The 15,132-nt window shown below is 44.7% G+C and overlaps 1 protein-coding gene across 7 annotated transcripts in view; it reads right to left on the bottom strand.

The window, feature by feature from the left end:
- The window catches only part of LOC129855347 (SUN domain-containing ossification factor-like), a 73,500-nt gene that overhangs the window by 12,030 nt on the left and 46,338 nt on the right, over nt 1-15,132 (bottom strand). For 4 of the 7 annotated variants that reach the window (XM_055922899.1, XM_055922896.1, XM_055922895.1 and 1 more), the window contains 12 exons: nt 14,949-15,073; nt 11,670-11,794; nt 11,501-11,568; nt 11,075-11,182; nt 10,859-10,964; nt 9,354-9,374; nt 8,072-8,127; nt 6,022-6,113; nt 5,858-5,923; nt 5,052-5,132; nt 1,402-1,492; nt 37-1,314 (listed from right to left, as the gene is read on the bottom strand). In XM_055922899.1, coding sequence (XP_055778874.1) covers nt 37-1,314; nt 1,402-1,492; nt 5,052-5,132; nt 5,858-5,923; nt 6,022-6,113; nt 8,072-8,127; nt 9,354-9,374; nt 10,859-10,964; nt 11,075-11,182; nt 11,501-11,568; nt 11,670-11,794; nt 14,949-15,073 — 2,217 coding nt within the window. The remainder of the gene's footprint in view (nt 1-36; nt 1,315-1,401; nt 1,493-5,051; nt 5,133-5,857; nt 5,924-6,021; nt 6,114-8,071; nt 8,128-9,353; nt 9,375-10,858; nt 10,965-11,074; nt 11,183-11,500; nt 11,569-11,669; nt 11,795-14,948; nt 15,074-15,132) is intronic. The other 3 variants (XM_055922897.1, XM_055922900.1, XM_055922898.1) reach the window with 2 other exon arrangements.

The raw sequence follows: 15,132 nt of genomic DNA on the forward strand, positions 1-15,132 counted from the left end.
GATTTAAAAAGACAAACACTCTCACACACAACTGACCTCTGGCTGAGTTCCTCCAGATATCTGCTGCTGAGGGACATGTTCATCTCCAGGGCTTTGATCCTGTTGTTCAACCTCATGAACACACTCTCCTTTTGACTGGAGCCGTGCACGTTCACTCCTCCGTTCATGCCTCCATTCCCTCCAATATACTCCCCTGTGCTCTGCAGCTCAGCGTAGAAGTCCGTAGCTGTCCGGTGTAAATGTCCATTAGCAGTAACCGGGACGCTAAGTAGCAGGTCCTCCATGGACTCTTCCCTAAGTGGGTGCTCTGCTGGCTGGGGAGGGGGGGAGTCGCCCTGCTCCCCTTGGCCCTTGAGGTCTCCACTTTCTACCCCAGCCCTGGGTGTGTGTGGCTCTGCGTGTGTGTCGGGCTGGAGGGGCACAGGGAGTTCAGTGGGAGGGGGGATGTCTGCAGGTCTGGAGGCAGTGGGGAGGGGCTGGACTGGCTGCTCCTTCAGGGAGAGTGGAGGGAGGTCCAGAGAAGCTGTCTCAGAAGTTGGGGGGTGGAGGGGGGTAATGGGACTGGGGGAAGGGTTGGGGGTGCTGGCCTGCTGGGCCTCTGGGACAGGGGCTCCCTGCAGGGCTGGAGGAGGGACGGGGTCGTCTTGGCTGGGGGGCCGGGGAGCTTCGTCCTGGGTAGGGGTGGGTTTGGAGAGGGAGGTGTGAGAGAAACTGTGGGGGGGCAGGGTAGAGGTCCGGCTAGGCTCCAGAACAATGATGTGGTCCACGGGGTGTGTGTCTGTGTGATTGTGTGAGTCTGTAGGAGATAAAACCTTGTTTTGGGCCCGGGGGGCCGTCTCAGGTTCAGGGACCGGCTCTGTGTGTGTTGGGGCTTCCTGGGTGTGTGTGGCGGCGGGGACAGGGTCCTGAATGGTGGTGTGTGTGGGTAAAGGAGTGTCTATGGGGGTGCGTGTGTACGTGTCTTGCTGCCTCTTGCGGAGACCGTGCCGTCTCTCTCTGGCGAGGCAAGCGTCACACCAGCGCCGTAGCAGCTCTGGCAGCGTGGCCACACAGGAGATAGAAGAGAGGGAAGACACAGAGGAGAGAGGACAGTACAGCTGGCTCTCCCTCATCCACTGTTCCTCTCTCTCCTCCTCATCATCATCATCCCCCTCTTCCTCCATCAGAGTCACAGTGGACTGTGGGGGCTCCTCTTCCTCCACCACCAGAGTCACGATCTGTCCATCCTCCGGGGAGGGGGAAAAAAGGAGGGAGTCCGGGGAGGAGAGGGCAAGATCAGGGTCCTCCTGAGGAGCGCTGTGGTCTGGCTCCACTCTGAGACAGAGAGAGAGAGAGAGGAGGAAGTTAGAGACTTGTTCTGCAAGGTGAGTGAGTGAGTGAGTGAGTGAGTGAGTGACTCACGCTGGAGGAGGTGTGGTGATGGTAGGGGTTGGTGTGAGCAGCACCTCCTTATTCCCCTCGGTTTGGTTCTGGGCTTCTGATGATGCGTTGGCTGGAAGAGACACACAGAAACACAGCAGTCTTTAGATACTACCAAAATTACATAGAACATGTATCTCTATGTCAACTACTACATTAACTTCCTTTCATAGGATAACTATCACTAGTCATGACAAGGTTCAGTTCTCTAACCCCAGACCAGCTATAGTCTTTTGCCAGTCTGGTGCTGCTCTAGCCAACTCTATGTTGTTGCCCAGTTCAGTGGGTTAAAATGGGGAACAGAGACAAACCACCAAACATCTATGTTTGGAGTAACGGCCACAAGAGAGTTGGCAAAAACAGAAACAAACAGCCATGCTGGTCCAGTTAGGCTCTCAAACCTCAGCGACCCTGTGGGTTGAAAAAGGGTTTAACAAACAACCCATAGTTGGTCACTTCAGCTGCCCTCAATGCAGCCCATAGTAAAGGCTGTGTAACGGTTTGTGAGGATGTGTGAGTGTGTGTGCGCCATTGGGACCAGGGGGTAAATCCGTGTTTGAATAGTGTTTAGACTCCAGCAATATCTGAGGGTAAGATGGGGACCAGAGGTATTTGGTTCTGCGTCATAGACCCCCCCAGTCCTAATAGAAACAGCTCCCCAGCTGCTGCTTTATAAAACACTGCTCCATTGTTCTTCTGAAAACATCCTGGCAGCAGTCAAATCAACATCTGGAGCCTCAGGCAGGCAGGCAGGCAGGCAGGCAGGCACATACGCAAAGATGCACACCCCAAACCAGAACCATATGAGTTTCAGAACCACCTAATCTAAACAAGATGGGTGAAGTTGGGCTTAGACTGAACTGTCCAGCAGGAAGGGAAGGAGAGATAGAAGGGGGAAGGAGAGATGGAAGGGGGAAGGAGAGATGGAAGGGGGAAGGAGAGGGCACAGACTTATATAATAGGAAAAAGGGGGTTGGGCAAGAGAAAGAAGGACGAGACGAGCAAGACTTGCTGGGAAGGAAGCGGAACCAAAACTGGATCTACTGTTTGTGTCTGCTCCGAGGTCTGATGTCATTTGGAACATTCTGTTAATCGTCGACTGTGTATGTGTGTGTGGTAGGGGTGTGATGTTTAAACTAAATTGGGATCTATAACATTTAGAAGAAATCCTTAAAACAACAGTGCAGTTATCACAAAACTACCACTAACAGGTCCCGATCATCATCATAAAACGGAAAAGTTCAAATTAAACAAATACCTAAAGGCAGCAATGCTGTAAAGGAGGAGATATGCATATTTTAAATGATTTGAAACAGATAAAAAATGCTCCGCACGTCATTGTCATTAACAGTGTGGACAAGCCAGTTGGTTCTGTTTGAACGTTGCCATTGGCTGTGTGGTTACTAAACGAGAACAAAGCTCGGTAGGATAACAGGGCTTGTTGTGTGAGTGAGTGAGTGAGTGAGTGTGAGAGAGAGAGAGTGAGTGTGAGAGAGAGAGTGAGTGAGAGGCTAGATCGGTTCTTCTTAAACATAGTTGAATTCCAGAGCTTCTATTCTGTGAGGGAAAGAGGGGCAGGCTAGTAAGTGCTGAGCCTCAACAAATCATGCTGGTTTAATTAAGACCTTTATTGTGTACAGAATACCTCTAATGTACACACTGGGACATTCCCCTGGACAGCTCAGTGCTTTAGTTAGCACAAGATAAACCTTCCTCTATACATATGCAAACCTCATGCCTCTCGCTGCAAGAGGCCGTTAACACAGTAAGTTAATTACATTAACACATAGCATTTCCTCAAAGTAGAGGTCGGCCGATTATGATTTTTCAACGCCGATACCGATTATTGGAGGATCAAAAAAAGCCGATACCGATTAATCGGCCAATTTTTAATAATGTATTTATTTATTTGTAATAATGGCAATTACAACAATACTGAATTAACACTTTAATTTTAACTTAATACATCAATAAAATCAATTTAGCCTCAAATAAATAATGAAACATGTTCAATTTGGTTTAAATAATGCAAAAACAAAGTGTTGGAGAAGAAAGTAAAAGTGCAATATGTGCCATGTAAAAAAGCTAACGTTTAAGTTCCTTGCTCAGAACATGAGAACATATGAAAGCTGGTGGTTCCTTTTAACATGAGTATTCAATATTCCCAGGTAAGAAGTTTTAGGTTGTAGTTATTATAGGACTATTTCTCTCTATACCATTTATATTTCATATACCTTTGACTATTGGATGTTCTTATAGGCACTTTAGTATGCCAGTGTAACAGTATAGCTTCCGTCCCTCTCCTCGCCCCTACCTGGGCTTGAACCAGGAACACATCGACAACAGCCACCCTCGAAGCATCGTTACCCATCGCCCCACGGCCCTTGCAGAGCAAGGGGAACAACTACTTCAAGGTCTCAGAGCGAGTGATGTCATCGATTGAACCGCTATTAGCGCGCACCCCGCTAACTAGCTAGCCATTTCACATCGGTTACACCAGCCTAATCTCGGGAGTTGATAGGCTTGAAGTCATAAACAGCTCAATGCTTGAAGCACAGTGAAGAGCTGCTGGCAAACGCACAAAAGTGCTGTTTAATGAATGCTTACAAGCCTGCTGCTGCCTACCACCGCTCAGTCAGACTGCTCTATCAAATCATAGACTTAATTATAACATAATAACACAGAAATACGAGACTTAGGTCATTAATATGGTCAAATCCGGAAAGTAGCATTTCGAAAACAAAACGTTTATTCTTTCAGTGAAATACGGAACTGTTCCGTATTTTATCTAACGGGTGGCATCCATAAGTCTAAATATTGCTGTTACATTGCACAACCTTCAATGTTATGTCATAATTATGTACAATTCTGGCAAATTATTTACAGTCTTTGTTAGGAATAAATGGTCTTCACACAGTTCGCAACGAGCCAGGCGGCCCAAACTGCTGTATATACCCTGACTGCTTGCACGGAACGCAAGAGAAGTAACAAAATTTCCCTAGTTAAACTAATTCATGGTAGCAGGCAATATTAACTAAATATTCAGGTTTAAAAAGATATACTTGTGTATTTATTTTAAAGAAAGGCATTGATGTTTAACGGTTAGGTACAGTTACACATTAGTGCAACGACAGTGCTTGTTTCGCGAATGCGCTTGTTAAATCAACACCCGTTTGTGAAATAGGCTGTGATTCGATGAGAAATTAACAGGCACCGCATCGATTATATGCAACGCAGGACAAGCTAGATAAACTAGTAATACCATCAACCATGTGTAGTTAACTAGTGATTATGTTAAGATTGATTGTTTTTTATAAGATACGTTTAATGCTAGCTAGCAACTTACTTTGGCTCCTTGCTGCACTCGCGTAACAGGTAGTCAGCCTGCCACGCAGTCTCCTCGTGGAGTGCAATGTAAATCGGCCACAATCTGTGTCCAAAAATGCCGATTACCGATTGTTATGAAAACTTGAAAATCGGCCCTAATTAAATCAGCAATTCCGATTAATCGGTCGACCTCTACCTCAAACACAACACACATTCTTAGCAATGAATAGAAGGGGATGAAGGAAATGAGAGAAGAGAGAGAAGGGGAGGAGCGAACAGAGGAGAGGAGCGAGGAGGATCCATACGTTCCAGCTGTACTCCTCCATCCTCAGGCTTGCCTCCCAGAACGTTGGCTGCTATGTTGTTGACCATGTTGAGAATGGCATCTGTACGTAGAACACACACACACGGAATCATGAATAACCTTCAGTGGTAGTAAAGTAGTTGAAGGCCCCACAGGAATCTGTAAAACAACAGTTCTTGGTATTCACCTACCACAGCTTGCAATCCCCTAACCGACTCTACATACCCTTACCCAACCAACCCCTCCTTTCCAGCCCATCTCTGCCTGGCTGGCTACAGAGGACCTTGTCAGCCTCTGCTTGTTATCAATCACTGGTGTGGGGGGGTTGTGTAGAAATGGGTCAGTCTATTTTCTAAATGCTGAACCAGTTGTGTGCAGATGTGTGTATGACTATGGGGGGTGGGGGGGGGGTCTCTTAGCCAATCAGATTGCAGCCTCAGAGCCCTGCCAGGGAGACACAGGGGCTCCAGTGTGTGTAACGGAGTTATGTACACATCAGTAGTCCTAACCCGTATCCCAACCACAGCTCTCTCTTTGTCAATGTGCCGTCGTGTGGGAATACAGAAACTGAAGAAACATTCAGGACATGATGTTTTCCATGAAAGCAGCTTCTTGTCTATCCATTCTCCAAGAAATACAGAGCCCGTTTTAGAACCAGTTCTGGAGATCAATTCTCTGATGTGATTAGATACAGTAGAGAACTGATGCTGAGCCAGTTAGATATCAAGTTAGCCATGTTTACGCTGTCCTGTGCCGTGTGAAACTACGCTCAGAATAACATGATGCGGTGTGTGTGTGTGTACATACTTGTGGCAGAGCCCAGCAGATTTTTAGAACCCTTATCCTCAGAGTGGAGGTAGCCAGGTGGGTAGTCTGTAGATAAAATAACCAGATTATTTCAAGGTGGAGAAAACATGATCTTTTATAATAACAACCTGACCAAGTATCACACGCACGGTATACCTTCTTACCATAATCCTCATCAAGGTATTCCAGCCTCTCTGAGGGGTACTGGGAATCTGCGATCTCTTCGTATTCCTCCACCATACTGGTACCAAACACCCTATAAAACACACACATGGTTATTTCACACACACACACACACCTGGTTAAATGTATCATATACAGCTGAAAAGACAGGAATTATGATTAGACTAACATGGACATGCGAGTTGACATGCTGTTCCCTATAGCGTTGTTTTTGTACATTAATCTATACATCTCACCCCACTAACCTTATCGACTGAGATAATGTAAAACTTAATATTTAGTTATTTTGTTTATCTACAGAGAGTAGCAGCATTTATGTGGATGTGAACGTTGGCCTAGTTAAAAAAAAATACAAAAAATAAACGTGTTTTCCTTTAACAGCTCCTGTCTTGGTCTCCACTCCTTGAGGGCACGAGGCAGGGCGAACGTAGAGGGCAGGTAGTGAGTGGGAGGAGGTAAATCTGTAGCAATAGTGTTTTTTACAGCCCTCTGACAGTCAACCGCCTGTTAAACTCACCTAGATTTGTTGTTAATGATTACTCCTTACCTGTCCACTATCCTGTCCTCAACCCCTGTAGGGAATGTGGGTGATAGGAGGGTAAGGAGGAACTGAGTACATCCAACTAAGCAGAGGACAACTGGGCTACTGTACTGAGTTGAAAATGGTTGTATCTCCTGGTCTCCTTCCCTCCCTCTCTCTATATACAGTTGAAGTCGGAGGTTTACATACACTTAGGTCAGAGTCATGAAAATTTGTTTTCAACCACTCCACAAATTTCTTGTGAACCACTCCACAAATTTCTCAAACTATAGTTTTGGCAAGTCGGTTAAGACATCTACTTTGTGCATGACAAGTAATTTTTCCAACAATTGTTTACAGACAGATTATTTCACTTATAATTCACTGTATCCCAATTCCAGTGGATCAGAAGTTTACATACACTAAGTTGACTGTGCCTTCAAAACAGCTTGGAAAATTCCAGAAAATGATGTCATGGCTTTAGAAGCTTCTGATAGGCTAATTGACATCATTTGAGTCAATTGGAGGTCTACCTGTGGATGTATTTCAAGGCCTACCTTCAAACTCAGTGCCTCTTTGCTTGACATCATGAGAAAATCAAAAGAAATCAGCCAAGACCTCAGAAAAACAATTGTAGACCTCCACAAGTCTGGTTCATCCTTGGGAGCAATTTCCAAAGGTACCAAGTTCATCTGTACAAACAATAGTACACAAGTATAAACACCATGGGACCACGCAGCCGTCATACCGCTCAGGAAGGAGACACTTTGTCTCCTAGAGATGAACGTACTTTGGTGCGGAAAGTGCAAATCAATCCCAGAACAACAGCAAAGGACCTTGTGAAGATGCTGGAGGAAACAGGTACAATAGTATCTATATCCACAGTAAAACGAGTCCTATATCCGCTCAGCAAGGAAGAAGCCACTGCTCCAAAACCAACATAAAAAAGCCAGACTACGGTTTGCAACTGCACATGGGGACAAAGATCGTACTTTTTGGAGAAATGTCCTCTGGTCTGATGAAACAAAAATAGAACTGTTTGCCATAATGACCATCGTTATGTTTGGAGGAAAAAGGGGGAGGCTTGCAAGCTGAAGAACAGCATCCCAACCATGAAGCACGGGGGTAACAGCATCACTTACACCTACAAACCTGACCCAGTTACACCAGCTCTGTCAGGAGGAATGGGCCAAAATTCACCCATCTTATTGTGGGAAGCTTGTGGAAACGTTTGAACCAAGTTAAACAATTTAAAGGCAATACTACCAAATACTAATTGAGTGTATGTAAACTTCTGACCCACTGGGAATGTGATGAAATAAATAAAAGCTGAAATAAATCATTCTCTACTATTATTCTGACATTTCACATTCTTAAAATAAAGTGGTGATCCTAACTGACCTAAGACAGGGAATTTTACTCGGATTAAATGTCCGGAATTGTGAAAAACTGAGTTTAATTCTATTTGGCTAAGGTGTATGTGAACTTCCGACTTTAACGGTATCTCTTACCTGATGAGGCTGAGGGGGCAGAAGTGTTCTGATCCGAAGTGGGAGATGAGCTCCACCTGCAGTTGAGGGGTGACGAAAGGGTTAAACCACATCGAACACACTTACACCTGGGTAATTAAACCACCCAAACCAGCCCCACTTACATTCTAGTCATCCAGTACATCTAATCTAAATCATTCTAGTCATCCAGTATGTCTGAGCTATAGTAAACCAAAATATAGACGCAACATGCAACAATTTCAAAGATTACAGTTCATATGAGGAAATCAGTCAATTTAAATAAATTCAATTAACTGAATTTATTTCAATTGGATTTGACATGACTGTGAATATTGATACGCATCTGTTGATCAAAGATACCTTACAAAAGAAATGGGCCTCAGGATCTGGTCACGGTATTTCTATGCATTCAAATTACCATAGTTAAAACGCAATTGTGTTCATTGTCTGTAGCTTACAGTATGTCATAACCCCACCGCCACCATGGGGCACTGTGTTCACAACGTTCACATCAGCAAACCGCTCGCCCACATGACGACATACACGTGGTCTGCGGTTGTGTGACTGGTTGGACGTACTGCCAAATTCTCTAAAACTGCGTTGGAGGCTTATGGTAGAGAAATGAACATTCAATTCTCTGGCAAGAGCTCTGGTAGACATTCCTGCAGTCAGCATGCCGATTGCACACTCCCTCAACTTGAGACATCTGTGACATTGTGTTGTGTGGAAAAACGGAACATTTTAGAGTGGCTTTTTATTGTCCCCAGCACAAGGTGTAAATGTGTAATGATCATGCTGTTTAATCCGTTTCTTGACATGCCACACCTGTCAGGTGGATGGATAATCTTTGCAAAGGAGAAATGCTTACCAACAGGGATGTAAACAAATATGTGCACAGAATTTAAGAGAAATAAGCTTTTTATGAATCTGGAACATTTCTGGGACCTTTTATTTCAGCTCATGATACCAACACTTTACATGTTGCGTTTATATTTTTGTTTAGTGGAAATCTAGTCATCCATTACGTCTAAGCTAAATCCTTCCAGTCACCCAATACGTCTAAGCTAAATCCTTCTAGTCACCCAATACGTCTAAGCTAAATCCTTCTAGTCACCCAACACGTCTAAGCTAAATCAAATCTAAAAGGTGATGTGGAATTTGCCAAGCTCTATTGTTAGTTTTAAAATGTGTCTTGGTCATGCATTACACTATCTGTACACTGCCACCAAAGCTCCCCATGCATCATAGTGCATTACAACCTCTAAAAGAGAAGAATGCCAACCTTTATGTACTTGATGAACATCTGATGCAAGAGGAAGAGGAGAGAGAAAAAAAGGGAGAGAAATCTGTAAAACGGCTGATTCATGCCACTAGCAAGTCAAGCATCTGGTCATTTTTCTTCAGCATTTTATTTTTTGGACAACACAACACACAGTATTCACAGACTAAACGCTTGCTCTTCAAGAGACTACAAGGCAAGGGCAAGGTAAGGTATACAAAGCAATACAAGGTGCGCATAGCATTACAAGGGAATAAGGTATTATAAGTATCCATAGCAGTAACTTTAGAGGAGTAGGGAAGAGGTAGACAGACAACCTAGACAGACCTCAGGTTGATAACAGCTTCAGTTCCTATTGGAATTAAGACATCGATAACCCTAAGATCTTGTCACACAGTACTTTGTAAAATCACAAAACAGTGGCATATTTAAAAACAACCTCATACAATTAACCAAACATCAAAGAATACACCAGCATGACAAATATTGTTATTTTAAACTATACAGAAAAACTATGAAAATGCATTAACACTTAAAGCGTTAGATAAGAGAAGATCGTGGGGGGGTAGAGTTGAACGACTAGAATACAGTAAATACTTCCCCATACTATTTCTACTGTATTTATTACACATAGAAGTAGAAAAGGAAGCTGAAACACATCCTCAGAATATACATCCTCACACACAGTCACACACGCACAGAAGCATATTGTGTGAGGTATGAGTAGGGAGCCATTCAGGCTCATGTTGATGACATGAGGAATCCCCCCTGGGCATAGAACACAGAATACAAATGGTGTGTGTGTGTCTGCAGTTGGTTGGTTCTTCTATACTTGTGGGGAACTAAAATCCCCCAAAGTCCCCACAAGGATAATAAAACAAGAAATTCTCCCTCATGGGGAAATTTCCCACATCCCCATGAGGACAAAGGCTGTTTTAAGCTTTGGGGTTTGGTTTAAAGGTAGGGTTAAAATTCGGGTTAGAATTACAGTTAGGCTAAGGGGTTAGTGGTTAGGTTTAGGGTTACATGTTAAGGTTATAGTAAGGATTAGGGGTTAGGGTTACAGGTTAGGGTTATGGTAAGGATTAGATTTAGGGGTTAGATTTACAAGTTAGGTTTATGGTAAGGATTAGGTTCAGGGGTTAGGGTTACAGGTTAGGTTTATGGTAAGGATTAGGTTCAGGGGTTAGGGTTACAGGTTAGGGTTATGGTAAGGATTAGGTTTAGGGGTTAGGGTTACAGGTTAGGTTTATGGTAGGGATTAGGTTTAGGGATTAGGGTTATGGTAAGGATTAGGTTTAGGGTTATGGTAAGGATTAGGTTTAGGGATTAGGGTTATGGTAAGGATTAGGTTTAGGGTTATGGTAAGGATTAGGTTTAGGGATTAGGGTTATGTGTGTTAAGGTTAGGGTTATGGTAAGAATCCGGGAAAATAGGATTTTGAATGGAAATAAATGTTAGAAGAACATAACGTGTGTGTGTGTGTGTAAGTAAATGTCGGTGTGTACCTTGACATATTTGGCATAGAGCTGTTCGTCCAATGGGAAGCTCTGGACTGTACGCTCATCACGGGCGTGGAACGTTCCCAACTTCACCCACTTGTTGGTGGGATACCTGAGAGAGAGGGAGAAAGGGGCGGTCAAAGGGGGGCGTGTCCTGAGGAAAACCGGAAAGGGAAAGGAAACCGAAATGGGTCTGTCACATTGTTCAGGGTGTGCGCATACCTGTCACTGATGGAGACCAGGAAGTCTTTCGGCGTGGAGGAGAAGAGTTCAAAGTTAGCGATGTCCAACTGTTTCACCTGGATGGGCTCACACAGCTCTATTACAAACCTAGAGAGAGGCAGAGAGAGATGGTGGGGGAGAGAGAGTTAGAAGAAGCAAATTAATGTGAGAGAACTTTCAGCTCTGTCAAATATCCTCATCTCCCCTTGACATCTGCCTGGGCAGATGGTTGGCAGTTGGGGTCACACGTGCTGAGCTGACAAGGGGACTAGTGTATGTGTATGCTTTTGGGGAAAACAGCAGCGCACTGAGTCACGTTGTCACCATGCAGCTTTAGAGAGCAGACAGGACCGGGGGGGAATCAAAAAGAAAGGAGAGAGGGCAGACTGTTCAGAAAATTAGAATGTAGGTGTGTGTGTGTCTCACCAAATCTTGTTGCTGCAGGGGTTCAGCATGTACAGGTCCATATTCTCCATGAGGATAGCTGAGGTACTCTGGCAACGAGGGACGAGAGAGAGCATGACATGGCAAATATGAGTCTGTTCCTGTCCTCCAAACGCAAGAGTTCATGGTTGTGTATGTGTGAGTGTGTTACCTTAGCCTCTGTATTAGCTGACAGCATCTTAGCTCCACACTCCACAGAAGCATAGTTGTTTTTGAAGTTCTTCTGCACCTTCTTCACAGGGGGGATGCCACTGGAGGAGGTATGGAGGGACAGAGCTGGAAGTGAGAGAAAGGGGGGTTAGGTGGTGGATGTTTGTGTGCGCACGCTTAAGGGAACTCATTCATTTGATTTATTTAGCTAGGATAGTCCACTCAGTAGCAATTGCCACTGTTTTCCAGAGTCCCGGGAAAACTGGGTCATCTTAATGTACAGAACACAATCATTCATGTAGAGAAGATACAGTACGTCAGAGATACTGTATCAGTAGCCTCGTCTGATTCCTATAATCTATAGTCGCTATATCAGTAGCCTAGTCTGATTCCTATAATTGCTATATCAGCAGCCTAGTCTGCTTCCTATAATCTATAGTTGCTATATCAGCAGCCTAGTCTGATTCCTATAATCTATAGTCGCTATATCAGTAGCCTCGTCTGATTCCTATAATTTATAGTTGCTATATCAGTAGCCTCGTCTGATTCCTATAATCTATAGTCGCTATATCAGTAGCCTAGTCTGATTCCTATAATCTATAGTCGCTATATCAGTAGCCTAGTCTGATTCCTATAATCTATAGTCGCTATATCAGTAGCCTAGTCTGATTCCTATAATCTATAGTCGCTATATCAGTAGCCTAGTCTGATTCCTATAATCTAGTCGCTATATCAGTAGCCTAGTCTGATTCCTATAATTTATAGTTGCTATATCAGCAGCCTAGTCTGATTCCTATAATCTATTGTCGTTTAAATCAGCAGCCTACTCTGATTCCTATAATTGCTATATCAGCAGCCTAGTCTGAATCCTATAATCTATAGTCGCTATATCAGCAGCCTAGTCTGATTCCTATACTCTATTGGTTATCAGTGTGCAGGCCAGGCTGAGACAGTGTGTTGTACACCGTACGCGGTGTACCTTAAAATGCATAGGTTGTTTCAGAAAATAAAAAAACAAGGATGCAGGCATGTTACCTGCACAGGTATGCATACACTCCACGACTCTCACAAGTTAGCATTAACACGGGACAGAGCAGGTATGCATACACTCCACGACTCTCACAAGTTAGCATTAACACGGGACAGAGCAGGTATGCATACACTCCACGACTCTCACAAGTTAGCATTAACACGGGACAGAGCAGGTATGCATACACTCCACGACTCTCACAAGTTAGCATTAACACGGGACAGAGCAGGTATGCATACACTCCACGACTCTCACAAGTTAGCATTAACACGGGACAGAGCAGGTTGGGTACACTCCACGACTCTCACACACACAAGTTAGCATTAACACGGGACAGAGCAGGTATGCATACACTCCACGACTCTCACAAGTTAGCATTAACACGGGACAGAGCAGGTATGCATACACTCCACGACTCTCACAAGTTAGCATTAACACGGGACAGAGCAGGTATGCATACACTCCACGACTCTCACAAGTTAGCATTAACACGGGACAGAGCAGGTATGCATACACTCCACGACTCTCACAAGTTAGCATTAACACGGGACAGAGCAGGTATGCATACACTCCACGACTCTCACAAGTTAGCATTAACACGGGACAGAGCAGGTACGCATACACTCCACGACTCTCACAAGTTAGCATTAACACGGGACAGAGCAGGTATGCATACACTCCACGACTCTCACAAGTTAGCATTAACGCGGGACAGAGCAGGTATGCATACACTCCACGACTCTCACACACACAAGTTAGCATTAACACGGGACAGAGCAGGTATGCATACACTCCACGACTCTCACACACACAAGTTAGCATTAACACGGGACAGAGCAGGTATGCATACACTCCACGACTCTCACAAGTTAGCATTAACGCAGGACAGAGCAGGTTGGGTACACTCCACGACTCTCACACACACAAGTTAGCATTAACACGGGACAGAGCAGGTATGCATACACTCCACGACTCTCACACACACAAGTTAGCATTAACACGGGACAGAGCAGGTATGCATACACTCCACGACTCTCACAAGTTAGCATTAACACGGGACAGAGCAGGTATGCATACACTCCACGACTCTCACAAGTTAGCATTAACGCAGGACAGAGCAGGTTGGGTACACTCCACGACTCTCGCACACACAAGTTAGCATTAACGCGGGACAGAGCAGGTTGGTTACACTCCACGACTCTCGCACACACAAGTTAGCATTAACGCGGGACAGAGCAGGTTGGGTACACTCCACGACTCTCACACACACAAGTTAGCATTAACGCGGGACAGAGCAGGTTGGGTACACTCCACGACTGTCGCACACACAAGTTAGCATTAACGCGGGACAGAGCAGGTTGGGTACACAGGGGTCATGTGAGACTGATGTCTAGAACGGAGGCATTCATTAATATTTGACCAAATACAAAACTTTTCAAATATCAATAACTTAAACTTTACAGTTCAGTCAGTGTTTTCCTGTGTTTATGAGAAAACTCCAGATGAAACCACTAATTGTACTATTCAGAACTCTTCTTGGATCATGTGCCATCGTCACCCTCTCTGTCCAAAAATGTGAAGGTTGTTTGGATGGGTTTCTGGGCTAGGGATATGTTCCCCCATCTGTCTGTCTGATGGTGAAGCTGAGGACAGGAGATCTACATAAGGTCCAGTTTCTAGCTCTGTGGCTAATAAAACAATGGGTTAACTCACTCTGCCACACTGTCTATGACCTAACAGTGTGTGGGTGCCCATGCGTGTAATCTGGGAGCATGTGTGTGAGTGCACGTTGCGTGCTAAGGCGTGTGTTGAGTTTGAGAGCGTAAGTGTGAGAGTGTAACTCATGGATGTCTGTGTGTGTCTGTGTGTCCTTCTACTCCTATAGACTGGGCCATTAGTGATGGTGGAAAAAGAGTGCTGCCTAAGAGGACGGAAAGAGTGAGAGATTACGCAACACACACACACTGCAATACCCATAATTCCCTCAGTCAGAGAGAGGAGGGAGAGAGGGAAGAGATGCAAGAATGAAAGGCAAGGGAGAGAAACAGAGAGAGGGAAGGAGTAAGATGGAGGGAAGGGAGATAGGGAAGGGGAGGAGGGACTTGAAAGGAGGACAGAGATTTCCATGCAAGGCCTCTGCACTCATTTGTCTGAAAAATTACTGTATCGAAACAGCATCATTCACGGTCACTGAGCTTCTCCTGAACACGATGTTAATGAGGGGACCGTGTCCCTGTGTGTGTTTCTTACTCTTCTCCTTCTCCACCTCCATGACTTGTTTCTTCCACTCGTCAAAGGTTGGGATGTCCTCCTTACTGGGCACTGAGGGGTCCGTCTCCTTACCACTGGCATCCACTGCCTTGTCAGGTATAGAGACCCACACATTACACAGACATGTTATACACACACACACAGTGAGCTGTAATTGATATAC

This window comes from Salvelinus fontinalis, chromosome 5 (assembly GCF_029448725.1).
Source record: "Salvelinus fontinalis isolate EN_2023a chromosome 5, ASM2944872v1, whole genome shotgun sequence".
NCBI lineage: Eukaryota > Metazoa > Chordata > Actinopteri > Salmoniformes > Salmonidae > Salvelinus > Salvelinus fontinalis.